The 15,894-nt window shown below is 42.0% G+C and overlaps 1 protein-coding gene across 1 annotated transcript in view; it reads right to left on the bottom strand.

The window, feature by feature from the left end:
• The window catches only part of ASAP2 (ArfGAP with SH3 domain, ankyrin repeat and PH domain 2), a 119,146-nt gene that overhangs the window by 72,524 nt on the left and 30,728 nt on the right, over positions 1 to 15,894 (bottom strand). Inside the window, 4 exon segments of the mRNA XM_048505976.1 lie at positions 2,401 to 2,406; positions 3,201 to 3,275; positions 9,509 to 9,654; positions 13,965 to 14,037. Of these exon segments, the coding sequence (XP_048361933.1) occupies positions 2,401 to 2,406; positions 3,201 to 3,275; positions 9,509 to 9,654; positions 13,965 to 14,037 (300 nt within the window).

Below are 15,894 nucleotides of genomic sequence, written 5' to 3'. Positions count from 1 at the left end.
GTTAGACATACAATGCTGACAGGAGTTTACGGGGAAAAGAACATCCTCTCTAAGAATACAACACAATGTCAGTGTGGTTTCTCTTAGGCCCCTTCTGCACATGCAGAATAATGCACTTTCAATCCACTTTTACAATTGTTTGCAAGTGGATTTTGCTATTTCCCACAGTAAAATCCAGTTGCAAAGTGCACTGAAAGTGGATTGAAAGTGAAATATTCTGCACGTGTGGAAGGGCCTTGGCTTTATCATATGCCTTGATGGAAGTTTAAACATTTTGAGGGGGACATTCATTGAAAATGCTGGGGGGAAGAATTAGGACTAATAAAAGGAAACATTTCTTCACACAACTCGTGATTGGTGTTTGGAATATGCTGCCACAAGAGGTGGTGATGGCCACTAACCTGGATAGCTTTAAAAAGGGCTTGGACAGATTTATGGAGGAGAAGTCGATCTATGGCTCCCAATCTTGATCCTCCTTGATCTGAGATTGCAAATGCCTTAGCAGACTAGGTGCTCAGGAGCAGCAGCAGCAGCAGGCCATTGCTTTCACATCCTGCACGTGAGCTCCCAAAGGCACCTGGTGGGCCACTGCGAGTAGCAGAATGCTGGACTAGATGGACTCTGGTCTGATCCAGCAGGCTAGTTCTTATGTTCTTAAGGCCAATTACAGGAGCAGGCAGAGCACATGGGCTCAAGCCTTAAATATTGTATTCCATCTGGGCTTCACACAGCTCAGAAACATCGACCTAACATGTAGCCTGTTTACCTATGAGGGTATCTGTTCCACACAATGATTCCTACACACAGAACTGAAATAAAGCAGGTCTGTACAGCTCCTGTGATCCAAAAAGCTGAATACAACCCACCCAGTAAGCAAGGGACCCCACCAAGGGTTTGAAAAACGTCAAGTGTTTTCCTTGCCTGCCTAGGATTTCAAAAGTTTCTCAAGCTCTTGAAAGGCCACAATAGGTGGAATACTAGCATCCACCCCAATCTGCAGTCTGGCCGCTGCTGTTTTAGTTGCAAAGGCAAGTTCACATTGAAGACTCTTCAGGTAACCAATGTAGTATACTGGAGAGAGGGATCATTTAGGAACAGGGAAAAAACGAGTTCAAATTCCTTCTGTGCCATGAAACTCACTGTGTAGCATTGGCCACTCATTCCTTGTCAGACCAATCTACCTCAAAAATGTATTGTGAGAAGAACACAGAAAAGGGAGTGAGGAAAACTATGAAACCTTGAATTATTTGGAAAAATACTGGTATTGCTATCAAACAAACAAAAAATATCCAGCACATATGTTTCTGAAATATTGTTATTGGAATTAATTATCAACTAAATTAGTTCAGCATGTTATGCATACTGAAAAGGTCACACTGAAAAAGAGCAGGATGACTGGTGAAACATTACACCAACAAAGAAAGGCAATAGCGTACAGTGGGAATAAGCCAATGGCAATAAGAAAATACTATAGTATTCAGAGAATTTAACAACTTTTCTCTCCTATGTGCACGCTTTCCACAACTGGCCTCTAATTGGTCCTATACTTAAATTCTTACAATGACTTTCCGAAAACAAAATACTTCTAACATCATCCATTGTGATCTACCTCATCTCTCTGGCCCCTTCCGCACATGCATAAGAATGCACTTTCAATCCATTTTCACAATTGTTTGAAAGTGGATTTTGCTATTCCACACAGTAAAATCCAGCTGCAAAGTGCATTGAAAGTGGATTGTAAGTGCATTCTTATGCATGTGCGGAAGGGGCTTCTCTTTCAGCCACAGAGCTTGCACGTGGATTCAAGAGGGGAGAGGGCCGTTCCACATTCTTCCTCTGCCTCTACATGATCACCTATCATGTTTGCTGCAGGTCAGGGCACGTTTTCCCCATTGGCTGCATGTAGGCCTTCCTTATTTGCGTCTCTCTTAACATCACTTGATTATGCTGTTGGTAAGGGGACATGGCAGACGTAATATCATCAAGCTGTCCCTTCAAGTGACTTCCAACAAGCTGAAAAAATACCACCAAAAGGAATGAAAACCCCGCATTACTGAGGATAGGTTTTTGGGCTGGAATATTGTCTCATACTGAGAAATTTTTCATGGACTTAGATACTGGTCTGGAACATTGTTATATACTTAGAAATTTTCATGGATTGTGATGCATGTAGGACTTAAATCCTGAAGAAAGGTGTGTGCATTACAATAATAGGATGCACATTAACAGCAATCAGTGTTTGTAGTCTTTGTAGTTTGTGTATATGTTTTTGTTGCACTTTAGTATATGAATAGAGCACTTGCACTTTTCTCCTTTGCGTGGTTTTTGTATGCAATAAGTAAGGTTAGCCAATGGTCATAGTGTAAGTTTGTATTCTATAGTTTATCACATTGCCCATATAATATCCTAGAGCAGGGCATGTTCTCCCCACTAACTGAATGTAGGCCTTCCTTATATGTGTCTCCCATAACCCTGCTTCCCCAGAGGCCCTCAGCTGATTGGTGGACTCCTTAATCAACCAGGGCATGCATGGTGGTTCCCATCTCCCTTCCAATGATCTGGCCATCTGGCCATGGAGGGATTGGTCCTTCAGAAATCCATGGCATTCAGCTATCCACCCTAACAGCTCATTCTGGATCCTGCCACATTTTGGTCCAGTAATGCATTACAGCCAACAAAGATATAATCTCCCCAACTCAGCCACAAGAGGCTAGGAAGGTGCCAGCCCATCCCAACACCACCAGTGTCTTCAGCTTACCGAGAGCAGCTGAGCAGGCTGTTCCCAGGGCTGCTGCAGCCGTGGTTCATCCCCTGTTACCTGATTGCCTCAGAGCACCAAGGAGCATTGTGATACTGAACACCCAGTAAAAGAACCCTTTGTGTTTGCAACAAATTTCATCTATTTTACTAGGTTTAAAATATGTGGTAAAATGTGTGGATTCCACAAAGAGTCTTTTTTTTGGTAGGTTTTTTTTTAAACAAAGCTATTTTCATAATTGTAACCTATACTGTCAAGCTGTTCTCCATGACCAAATTAGCACGGCTAGATCCCAACAGGAGGAACAGAACTTCCTTCCTTCCATTGCGCCCCCCCCCCAAAAAAAACCCTTATCCCCATGGGAGGAAGTACATGTTTTTCTACAATTACACTCAAAATGAACTCACAACAGTGCTCATAATGAATAAACAAATACACATACCCCTTTAACTCCTTTTAGATCTCCCTTCAGCAAACTGTCCAGCGGAAAGGTTATTATGTTGTTCATATTCTGAATCTACAACAAATAATAAAGGCATGTTTTAAACATTTTTACCCCCAGGTTCCATTGCTACATCCCACAGATACAGAAAAACCCTCAAACCTAGAGGAATGACCAAGAGATATGGAACTGTGACCTTTAACTAACAATGTCACTGTAAAATGCAGTCATGTCTGCAAATCTTGTTCAGTAAACAGAGGTTCACCAGGAACTCCTCACGTTCCACACTCCCTGCTCTGCTCCCAAGAGATAAAGACACCACCTCCACACATGCAGGGAAATTAAGAGGGGGAGATTTGATCTCCCTAAATATAAGGAAGTAGCTTGATGCCTGGCTGCATTATTTTTAAGGTGCAGTCTTCAAGGTGTGGACGTGTTATCATGTTAAATTTTAACTCAGTACGAATAATAAGCATGTAGGTAACAGATGGTGGGATATATCTGCTATACAAATTAAAATCTGCCTCTATGATTATCCTCTGGATTTACTTTGCAGGTTATTTCTACCTTGAGGACAAGGACAACGTTCTGCGACACCGGGTACTCTCTTTCCACAGTCCCTGGGGACGGGAAATGGATCACACCATCTCCAAGGAAGGAGTACCCTATTCTTTTCAGTTCAACAACTTCCTCAGCTGTCCTGTTGCAGAATTTTTATATGAACACTAATCAGCCACGACAATAGAATCCATTTTGAAGTGTCTGATAAATGTGGCCACTGATGTTCCAGTCACTGATTTAAAGATGCCTGCCATTGACCCAGTGGTGTAGCAGAGGTTTTCCTAGTTGAATGAGTCTTCTGTAGGCTTGAGACTGAGAAAGTTATGCATCTTCAACGCAAGAAATGGTGTTTTGTTTCATATAAATAATAGGGACCGTCTCTCCCTATACCGCCCTTCTAGGCCCCTCCGCTCATCGGAGGCGGACCTACTGGTGATCCCTGGCCCCAAGGCAATCCGGCTGGCCTCTACAAGGGCCAGGGCTTTTACGGCTCTGGCCCCTACTTGGTGGAACAGGCTTCCAGGTGAGATCAGGGCCCTGCGGGACTTACAAAGTTTCCGCAGGGCCTGCAAAACGGACCTGTTCCGCCAGGCATTTGGCCAGCCGGGATGATGTCAACTTCGCCATAAGAACATCTGGCCTCCCGTGGGTACATAAAAGAGGAGGGAGGGGTTGAAGCCATCTGTAGTTTTAGTATTTTATGCATTTTATGTAAATTATGTATTATGATGTTTTAAATTGTTTTATTATTGATGGACACCACCCTGAACCTTCGGGGAGGGCGGTATATAAATATAATAAATAAATAAATAAATATTCATTAGAATGTATATTTTTTATGGTTTACTACTGTTTTTATTTTGAATTACATAAACAGTATATGGGGATACCATAATCTTTTCAGTGCTTAGGGCAGGGGTGTCTAACTTTAGCGCTTCAGATGTTCATGCCCTACAGTTCCCATCAGCCCCTGCTAGCATGGGCAATTGGCCATGCCAGCATGGGGCTGATGGGAATTGTAGTCCATGAACATCTGAAATGCCAGAGTTGGACACCTCTGGCTTAGGGCCTCTAAAGGTCTTAAACCTGCCCTGGTTGAGCCCCTTTCCTGAGAAAATGTGCCCCATGTAAGTGCAGCTCCACTCAGATGGACTTCTCCTATCCATGTGGCTGGTATTCGTTTAATATGAGGGGCAGATACAGGGCATTAATTCTCACCTGGCTTCTGTGTGCATGTGCAAAGGAGAGAGAGACAGGTAGGCAGACAGACTTTTTCCCACCCTGTGATGAACATGATTGTAACTGATTGGCTTTAAGTGAAGTTCTCTGCCTATCCTTAAAGAAATTGAGTACCTTAGACTTATCCCCAAGACTGTGTCAACACATTTGACCTAAATATATCTGGAGGCTATTGACACTACTCTGTTCAAAGATCAGTGTCAAAGGAACAGAAACTCTGGCAAGGGACAACATGAAGCATGCCAAGCAAAAGGTTTAATTGCTTTTTTTAAAATGCCCCGCGCAGCCATATCAAAGCAAACAATGAAATAGATTTTAGAAATGCCTTAGCTAATTTTTTTTAAGTGCCAGAAAATACAACAGCCCATACGCAGAAGCTAGTTCTCACTAGGGATGGGGGTGGGGGGAGTGGTGAGTTTCCAAATGAAGTAAAAAGTAACAGCATTTAAACCTTCAGTTTCATGTGCAGAAACTAAACAGAATTATCACTTTAGATCTAAAAAGAGGTTCTCCATATACAGTAAAACTACAAGTTGTATTTGGAGTACAATCACAAACACAGTCATAGGACGCCTCTGCAATCACAGGATGGCAATTAACCCAATTTAGGCTGCATGTGGTTTAAGTGGTGAAATTTTAAAATTCAAAACATGCTTAAAAATATTATTACCTGACTAATTATTACAAAACAGAACAATGGAAAAAACATTACAGAGAAGGAAAGGAAGGTGTAAATGAAGAAAATAGGCAAATGCAAGATGATCTGCAATTTAAATCTTATAAACACTAAGCCATGATATACATGTAATTCTGCAATATGCTTAAACAACATGAATAGTCTCTTATAAGACCTTTTTAAACCAGATCTCCTTACAACTCAAAAACCAATAAACAGTTTTATAAGAGTTTTAACTCAGTCCCTGCAAAGATCAAAAGAGCTGACTAACACAAATAAGGTCAAAAACGGGGAAGAAACTCATCCAAAGAAATGGATCAGGTGACCAAAAGGGTTAAGTACAAGTACAACAGAGGCGTAGCTCCAAGGGGGCGGACGGACGGGCATGACACACCGGGCGCATACCCCTGTGAGGGTGTGGTGAGGGCATTCCAGGGGCGTGGTGGGGGTGGTCTGGGGCGGACGCACCAGTGCACCAGGCACTTTTCCTCCTTGCTACACCTCTGAAGTACAAGCAACAAGTGCCTCCCATTTACTCAACAGACCAACACACCACAGAGTTTGTGAAATGCTTTAACTGAAAAAGATTGCATCTAAAAAGACTGCCAGCTCTCTCAGGGATATGATAGTTGTCCCACTTATGCAGTTCACCATGGGATGTTGTTATTATCAAGGGATGAACATGCATAAATGAATTCAGCTTAAGCTTCTTGGCCAAGAATGAAAACCTGCTACAGCAGCAAATAAAACTGCATGCCTACCAATATGCTGCCTTGAGTTATATAATTACTCCAGCTTTACTACTGCTGCCTTGAGTTATATAATTACTCCAGCTTTACAGTGTTCTTCACTACCTTCCAACAGGAGAACAGGGAAGGAATGAGGTTGCAATTCTTTTCCGTGAATACCTCTCCATTACTAGGTACCCACTGCAGACAGAAGCCGGCTTTGATTGTATGTACCTTGCAGATTAAGAATCCTGCTGGTGTACCATCTCCCTAATTTACCAGCAGAATCTCTGGCCGAGCTGACAAAGGTGACATCAAATGGAACTGAGCACCCAGAGGATGACTGTCCTTGGGGATTTCAACATACATGCCAAGACTGCCTTGTCAGGTCAGGCACAGTACTTCATGGCCACCATGACTAATGTAACTAGCACAAGGTCACCCAGCAGGAATGTAGGAGTGCGGAAACATGTCTGGTTCACCAGATAAGCCTCTGGCACTCAGGTGGAGGAGTGGGGAACCAAACCCAGTTCTCCAGATTAGAATCCACCTGCTCTTAACCACTACACCATGCTGGCTCTCAGCTGGAGGTTCGTCCCTTGAGGTCAGATCACTATCTTCTGAAGGCATGGTTGAACGTCCTGCTCCTCCCTGCAGTAGCAGCGGATAATCAGAGATGAATGGAGTCTACCCATTTTCAGATGGCGGGGGGGGGGGGGGCAGGGTCAAGAGCCTCTCCAGTGACTCCATGGAGGCCCTTGTAGCTGCATGGAAAGATGGGCTGACTGGGGCTGTAAACAGAGTTCCTCCTTGGTGTGCTTTTCCATGCCTACTAGGAACTAGGCAACACTAAGCAGACTGGAAGACGACTAAAGCGATGTTGGCTGAAGACTCCGGAGGAATTAGACGCAGCACATCATAAAGGTCATTTACGGGCCTATGACGTGGCAGTGATGTCAATGAAGAACATTTTTTCTCTGCACCATTGTGCCAGAAAGATGCAGTGGACATGCAGTGGGAAACCTGATGCCAGAGGAATCCAACATTGAGGGCTGGGGAAGGAGTCAGCCTCAAAGGGGGAGAGACCTGTCCCCAGGGTCAATCAAAGGCCAGTGTGACTTCCTGGGACTTTCCTCTCAGGTCCGATGGAACGGAGATCAGAGTCCTTTCAGCCAGTGTTGCTGGCAAGCCTCCTTTCCTGGCAGCACCTGTGTTGTTGGCTCAATTTTCTAGCTGTCCAGAATTGGCCACATTTGGTCCTGGCTCCAGTCAGGGGCTGTGGAGCTTTGGGACAGCTCTTACTAGAGGAACCCTCCATAGGGTTATCTCTCAGAACCAGTTTATCCAGGTGAGGAGATTTGTCCTTTTTAAGGCTTGCTAGAGACAATCGTGGCCAAGGAAAAAGAGGACAAAGAAATATTTTTTCCTTCTTCCATAGGCACGTGTAGAAATTAGGTCTTAACAGTTGAAGGCATGACTGAACCGGCCTACTAAATACTGGAGCTATCTAGTTAACACACTACTTGCATAACCCCTGCCTTAACAGTTGAAGGCATGATCTAACCAGCCTGGATGACTGAGCCCCACTGTTAAGTTGACCACTCCATACTTACTCACTGGCTTGAAAATGGAGTTGGCATTAATTGTGTAGCCCTTCAGTAGTTTTGCTCTCTTGTGTCTGACTGAATGCAAACAGTCTCCACCAGTGGTGTAGAATCAACTCAGTTGAATTTACTTTATGGGCTATCACAAGGTTTTCTTCTTAACCATAACACATATATGGCACTGCTGAGTGAGATAGTTGAGAGCTTTGGTATTGGGTAACACCCAGCTCCATATTTCATTATTCAAGCCTCCATATCTTGGTTCTGAGGCTTTGGTCAGGAGACTAAGAAAGAACTAATTGAAGCTGAGTTCAGACAAGGTAGAGGTAATATTGATTGGGCAGGCTGGTATTCCGAATGAACTGAATCTGTGTGTCCTAGATGGAGTAACACTGACTTTTTCAGAGCACGACAGCAGCGTGGGGGTATTCATGGACCCTCCCTTGCTGTTTAAAAACCAGGCTGGCATGACGACCATGAGTACGTTTTATTTTGATGCCTAATAAAGGTTTCTGAACTGAACTGAGAATCTTTTATCAGCTGTATCTGATTGGCCAACTTTCTTGTTATCTAGACTCAGCTGATCTGGCCACCCAGAACTTGTTACATGCTTCTGCACAGAACATTGGATTATTGCAATGTGGTCTACCTGGGGGTACCCTTGAAGATAACTTGGAAACTATAACTGGTCCTGAATGCAGCAGAGCAAGTGCTGTGTTGGGGCTAGCTACTAGGAACATATGTTGCCCTCTTTGAAACAGCTTTATTGGCTGCCACTTTGCAACAAGTGTACCATTTTAAAACACAGACAAGCAACAAACCAACAAAGGAAAAAAGCCTTACTACTCATAAGGGACAAAAGGTTATTTAACTTCTGTGCTGTCTGGAAGGAAGGGGCTTTTGAGATGCCTTATTCTGTAATGTATTTCTTCCATCTTCAGTACAAGCACTATTTATATCATATTGTAATGCAACATTGAGTCAGGGCAGAGTATCTCATTCTCTCCCCCTCTTTCATTCTCAACCCCATGAGAGGGTTAAGTTAGAGGGCAGCAATTAGTGTTATAAATGGTTTAGAAAGAGCCAATTATATGAAGCTTGGAAGGCTCCCCTGAAGGGAGCTGGATAACAAAAGTTGTCTACAATTTACAACATGCATTACATATATGCATGAAACGTTCCCTCAAGATAGCCACATTTTCGCTTTTAGACATCCACATTTCCCATTTCAAGTACTATAAGCTAAGCTTTCTGAAGCAGCTACTTAGGTTAGCTATTTTTTTTTAATTCAGTTAGCTGAAAGGTCCACTAATGCACTTCCCTCAGATGTCATTAACTGCAAAACTTAGTAGGATATAAAGCTTAAAGTCTATCAAAGCTCTGGACTTATATAAGATCACATGTTAAAGATTAAATGTATTCCAGTTGAAAGCTAAAATTATACTACTCCGTTCCAATTTAGTAAAATGCACTCTTAAAGAAGGAGAAATTGTTTCTTACCAGGTTTTTGAAGAGTGCCGTCAACTCCTTCGTAAACACAGAAAATTTTAAAAATGCTGTTCCTAAGTCTGGATCATCCCTACAGACACAGTTGCCTCCAAATTTCTCCAAAGCTTGGGTGTACTGTTCTTCATTTTCCACATGAGCTTCAAAAAAAATTATATTAGGTTATAGGTCTTCAGAAAAGGAAAAGGAATATTCTCCTCAAACAGTGGTGGCGAACCTATGGCACGAGTGCCAGAGGTGGCACTCAGAGCCCTCTCTGTGGGCACGCACAAACAGAGTCCCCCCCCCCCCCACACACACATCTAGGCTGGCCTGGGCCACTGGGCTCGATTATTAGCATTAAACCTAAGACCTAGTTTTGGGGAAGCAGTGTAGGTAACCCTGTTAAGCGCTGTTAAACCCTACTGATTTTCATGCGAAGAACTAAAGCACGATCCTTTACCTGGGAGTAAGCTCAGTTGCTGCCAATGGAGTTTGCTTCTGAGTAAACCCTCCTAGGGTCGTGATTCACCCATTGGAAGAGTTGCACGGTTGCTTCAAAGCAAAGCCACCGACTACCACCAAGCTTACTCCCGAGTAACGCACGCCTCGGGGCCAACTGTTTTTTCTAACCTAAAACCTCAGTATTCAGGTTAAATTGCCGTGTTGGCACTTTGTGATAAATAAGTGGGTTTTGGGTTGCAATTTGGGCACTCGGTCTCAAAAAGGTTCGCCATCACTGTCCTAAAAATATTTTCCAAGTGGATTTGAATGTATCCAAATGTTTGAATTTACATTGTAACCATTTTTTAACAAAAAATCAAAGCTAAGGAAACAGTCAAAGATTCAGAAGAGCCCGTGATGGAAAGGGTAAGGTACAAATCTAACATCGTCAACATCATCATCATCATCATCATCATCATCATCATCATCATCATCATCACCATCATCAATAAAGACTAAACATGCACAAGATACTTCAATAGAAGTTGGCTGTACGAGTCAAAGTATATAACTATTTGGTAACTATCAAGAATACACAAAAAGAACAAAATATGATTTGGCCCTTGTTAAATTACCTTCCTTTAAATTTCAATCAAATTAATAAATAAGCTTGATTCAGAAGTATTAAAAATGGAGAAGGGATACTTTCTAACTTCTGTTGTTCTTTTTTAAAAAACAACTGAAGATTCTGAAGAACACCATGCAGCATTTTCATGCAGGATCTTTTACATGTGCACAAAGCTGTTTCCCTGCACCCTGCTAACCAAAGCTTCTCCATTCATTTCAATAGCTATTGCCCTTCCACATAGATATGACGGTTGTATATGCAAGTATTCCAATCACCTATACAGATCAGAGGAACGGACAGACTGTATCAAAAATGTCAAGCTAGGTTTAGACAAGGCCAAAGCACATAAATGTATAAAAACACATATCCAAAAGAAACCAAAGATATACATAATTCCACTGCAAAACCGTTATACCTTATGCCAAGTTTCTACTTAGTTGCTTCAAAGGAAGCTTCTGCTTCCTAAGACCATCGATTCATTGATGGTCTTAGGAAGTGTCAACCGTTATGCTGTATGCATCTTAAAAGTAACATATTCTGTTCCTTCTAAGGGACACTATCGGACATTACTGTTTACTGATCTCTGTCAGGGTTTGGAGAATCTAAAAATGTGCAGTGCAAGTATAAATTTCCCTCCTCTTCCTAATATATCTCTAATCTCTGGCCTGCCGTAATGTCATAACTGGACAATCAAGCCCTGCTTTGCAAACTCATTTCCAACCATGATCTGGAGACAATTCTGGTTAGCACTAACCATAGCTGGACTAACCATAGCAGGTAATCTTTAACCATAGCTGGTCCAGACAATAGGGCAAAAGAAATCAGGAAATGGAGGATTGAAAAAGAAGAAGAGTTTGGATTTATACCCCTCCCCCTCTTTCCTGTAAGGAGACTCAAAGGGGCTTACAATCTCCTTTCCCTCCCCCTGCCACAACAAACACCCTGTGAGGTGGGTGGGGCTGAGAGAGCTCCAAAGAGCTGTGACTTGCCCACGGTCACCCAGCTGGCGTGTGTTGGGAGTGCACAGGCTAATCCAGTTCCCCAGATAAACCTCTACAGCTCACATGGCAGAGTGGGGAATCAAACCTGGTTCTCCAGATTAGAGTGCACCTGCTCTTAACCACTATGCCACTGCTGCTCCCAGTGCTCAAGAAGAGAAGGGCAGAACATGAAGGGCTATGGCCTATTCTTTATGTTATTGGAATGTACTGTCTGAACTGGGCCAGAATCAGAACAATAGCATCTCTATATCTATAATGCCTCTTCTGACTAGCAGCAAGCTTCCTAAGGTCTCAGATAGAAGTTCATCCCAACATTTGATCCTTTAACCTTAGAGCAGAGCTGGGGAATAACTATGAGCACATTTAAAAAAGGTGCCATGACCCAAACATAGTAGCAGCATGGGCCAGACCCTGGGGAGGAAGAGCCCGGCCCAGGGGGCAAGGCTTATGCTAGAAGCTGGGGGGAAATTTTTTTGAGAAGGCACCATTTTTCAAAAATGTGCTCAAGGGGGGGCAGTTGCTCCCCTTGCGCCCCCATTAGCTATGCCACTGAGTAGAGCTACAAATTATTTCAGCAAATACAAGTCAGCCTCTGATTGCTGAGTAAGTCTGAATACAGGAAAATGGAGTCCCAGGAGTGAGAGTTGATTCTCTCTCCACCTGCTTGTTCTCTTAAAGGTCCCAATGTCATTTTCCCCTGAGGGGCTTATTACTGTTTTGGAGTCAATCTGGGGGAGAATCAAATTAAAATTAGCCTAGAGAAGGTACACATGAAGGTACCTGGGAGAAGTCTGAAGTGTCCCTTCCCACCTGCTGATTCTCCCATGATGAGTACAACTCCCCATACACATCCTTTCCACTGTGTTACATGCTTACACAAGGAAGGGGAGCAGATTAGCCCCCATTAGTTTGCATCCTACCCATGTGTTTTCATTCTAGCATTAGAACAAAGCCTTCACAGCTTAGATTATTTTAAAGAGTCCCTCATCAGACAATCCACGATATACTTCATGCCAACAACAGGATGGGCTTCGGAAGGCAAGAGGCAGAACTAGCAGGTTCTATCCTGAACTGCCCATATACACTTTCGTTGTATGTACTGCAAAACAGAACAAATTCCACACCTTCCACCCCCGCTGCTCTTTGTTTCTTGTGTGTTTTCCATAACCATATGTAAGAAGAGAAGCATATCTTTGCAAAGAAGAAGAAAAGTTTGGATGTATTCTCCAACTTTCTCTCCTGTAAGGAGACTCAAGGTGGCTTACAAGCTCCTTTCCCTTCCTCTCTCCACAACAGACACCTGGTGAGGTAGGTAGGGCTGAGAGAATTCCAAAGAACTGTGACTAGCCCAAGGTCATCTAGTCAGAATGTAGGAGTGCAGAAACAAACCCGGTTCACCCGATAAGCCTTTGCCACTCAGGTGGAGGAGTGGGGAATCAAACCTGGTTCTCCAGATTAGAATCCACCTGCTCTTAACCACTACACCACGCTGGCTCTCAAAGAAAGGGCAAACAATCTGTATGAAAGACACCCTGGTGTTAATTACAGCTTTGTGTTACGTTTGCGCCAAGATTAACAACTGTGAGGTCCTCTTGGAACCATGGTTTGCAAACACACAGTTTTCATAGGGAACCATGAATAATGTCTTGCACCTGGAACAGGCTTCAAGGATAAAATGAATTAGATATCCATTTCTACTCAACTATATCTGATTACATGAAGAGCCAGCGTGTAGTGGTTACGCTGGCTTTTCATGTAGGTGGGGCTCTCCCAGCCCCACCTACCTCACAAGGTGTCTGTTGTGGGGAGAGGAAGGGAAAGGAGATTGTAAGCCCCTTCGAGTCTCCTTACAGGAGAGAAAGGTGAGATATAAATCCAAACTACTACTCCTCCTTCTACCATGAAACTTTTGTTGGTTTTGAAGGTGCTACTGGCCTCAAATATAAATAATTTATATACAACACAAACCATGAGTAGTTTACTGCAGAAAGGTAAAAAGTAACAAGTGCCCATTTATAAAGGCGGCTCTTGGTTTGCAAACCAGCATACAGCAAGAGCTAGCACTCCATACGTACCAAGTGTAACATATACTGTACCTTCTCAGCTATTTGCAGATAAATGCTGTGTTTTAATTTGTACCGATACTTCTTGTGCCGCTGTATTACTTGTTATTAGTTGTTGTTGTTGTAAACCGCCCTGAGCCCTCCGGGGGAGGGCGGTCTATAAGTTCATTCATTCATTCATTCATTCATTCATTCATTCATTCATTCATTCATAAACAAATAGATAGATAAATAGATAAATAAATAAATAAATGCTTGAGATAATTGCTTATGAAGCCTCCAAATTTAAATACATAATTTTAGTTGTACACATAGTAATCATACTATATACATACCTAAACCAGATATATTTATTGCTTTTACAGATTTCTTCATTTTATAAAGAACAGTTCTGTCGACATCCAGTGCCTAAAAACAAACAAACAAGTTCAAGTCATATTTCAATATAATAAATAACGATCATGTGAGCCGTTTCAGAAGAAAATAGAGGAACGTCCCTGAAATAGCACATTGGTCAGCTATATTTTAAGACTTTTTCAATACAGAATTTTCCCTGGAGAATCATTAAAGGGTCTAATTGGCATCTGTTAAATAACTTTCCATTGTTTTCAATAATCAGACTACTGTCAACTCTACAAAGACACTGTTCTTATTGCTGATATTTGATTTATATTCCCAACATCAACAATGGTAGTATTCTTATAATACTGATGTGACATGGAAATTTGCAGTCAATGTTGGGTTGCTGATTTAGCTAAACAGGCGACTGTATTAACAGTAGCACTGACAATGAATGGGCTTTCCTTTGGTCTGGCCAAGTTTTTTAAGTAAAAAAAAATCTTATTGTATTAATGTCTGCCTTTTTGATTTAACAGAGCAGATTCAGGCTTCAACGAGGCCATTTTTTACCACCAAGAGAAACATCAAAATTATATTCATGGCCTTCAATCATGAAGGCACTCTCACAGAAACACGGCTGTAATTTCACATCTCAGCATGAATAACATTAAGCAAGCCTACATGTGTTTCAGTGAACAGATTGACAGCAAATCTACTCCACTGTGTGAAGCTAAGAAGACATAACAACAGGTTAATATTTAAAATGTTTCTTTATCAGGTTGTTATAATATTCACATCCTCTTTTAGGGATATAAAGCACGGACTCCGCTCAATTGTTCCTCCTTGCTCCATCCCCCTCGTGCCAACAGGTGTATTGTTCAGGTGGGCCCCCTAATCAGGTGGGTCCCCTAATCCTTCACAAAGGCTTTTCAATGAGCACACAGAAGGAAGAAGCAAAGATCTGGTCCTTCAGTTCCTACTCATGGCAGTTTTGATCCAACTGAAATTGTTCTAAAAACCAAGAGGGAAGGATATTCCACCATCTTGATATCACTACCAAGAAGCCCTCTTATGCCGACACCCACCAAACGGGTGAAGATAGTAATGCAACTTCATGTGGTCTGGAAGCCTGGTAACTTATTCATAACAATGATGATTTTGTGTCCCAAAAGTTCAGCTTGTGTATCAAAAACATCTTTTAATATCAGATAAAATATCTTTAAGGTGAGCAACATTTACTGCCGTAGGAATTCTGCTTTGTATTTGTATACCAAAAGGAATGGGGGAAATTGCTTGGTAAAATATAGAAAATACTCCTAGCAAAACTCTAGTTACAATCAAATAGGATTCCCGTCTTTTAAATATGCCTAACAAAACACACCTAAAAATTAAAGATGTCTACAAGAATTAACGACAAACTAAGGCATTCATCAAAATATAAATGCACTATTGTCACAACATTTTTAAAAATGGTGGAGAAAAAGGTATAATTTTGTCTGGATTCAGTTGCAAATTCTGTGCTTTAGGACTTAACCTTTTTAAAAAAACAAAACAAAACACAGAGATGACAGTTTACACATATTCTCATATATTTACAACATAAAACATCCTTGTAACTAACAACATTCGTGTCAAACTGTCAAGGGTGACAACATTATGCATGCTTTGTTCTTCCGAGGAAGCGTCAAGCATTTAAATTGTGTGGAAACCCTGCTGGGTTATGTATTCCTATATAGTGAATAATTAAGTCATTACAAAAACAAAATGCAGCAAACCCAGAGTTTCCAGTATAGTGAATCAGGCACATTTGTCAAGCGTGCCTTGCTCCTTCTGTTTGTCCCCCACCCCATCCTTGCACACACACACTTTTAAACTAAAAAAATACAAACTAATGCCTGCATTATAGATTTCCTTTCTAGATTTCAG

Source organism: Sphaerodactylus townsendi, linkage group LG01, assembly GCF_021028975.2.
Source record: "Sphaerodactylus townsendi isolate TG3544 linkage group LG01, MPM_Stown_v2.3, whole genome shotgun sequence".
NCBI lineage: Eukaryota > Metazoa > Chordata > Lepidosauria > Squamata > Sphaerodactylidae > Sphaerodactylus > Sphaerodactylus townsendi.
Note: the sequence above shows the minus strand (reverse complement) of the source record. Positions and strands in the feature narration are given on the sequence as shown.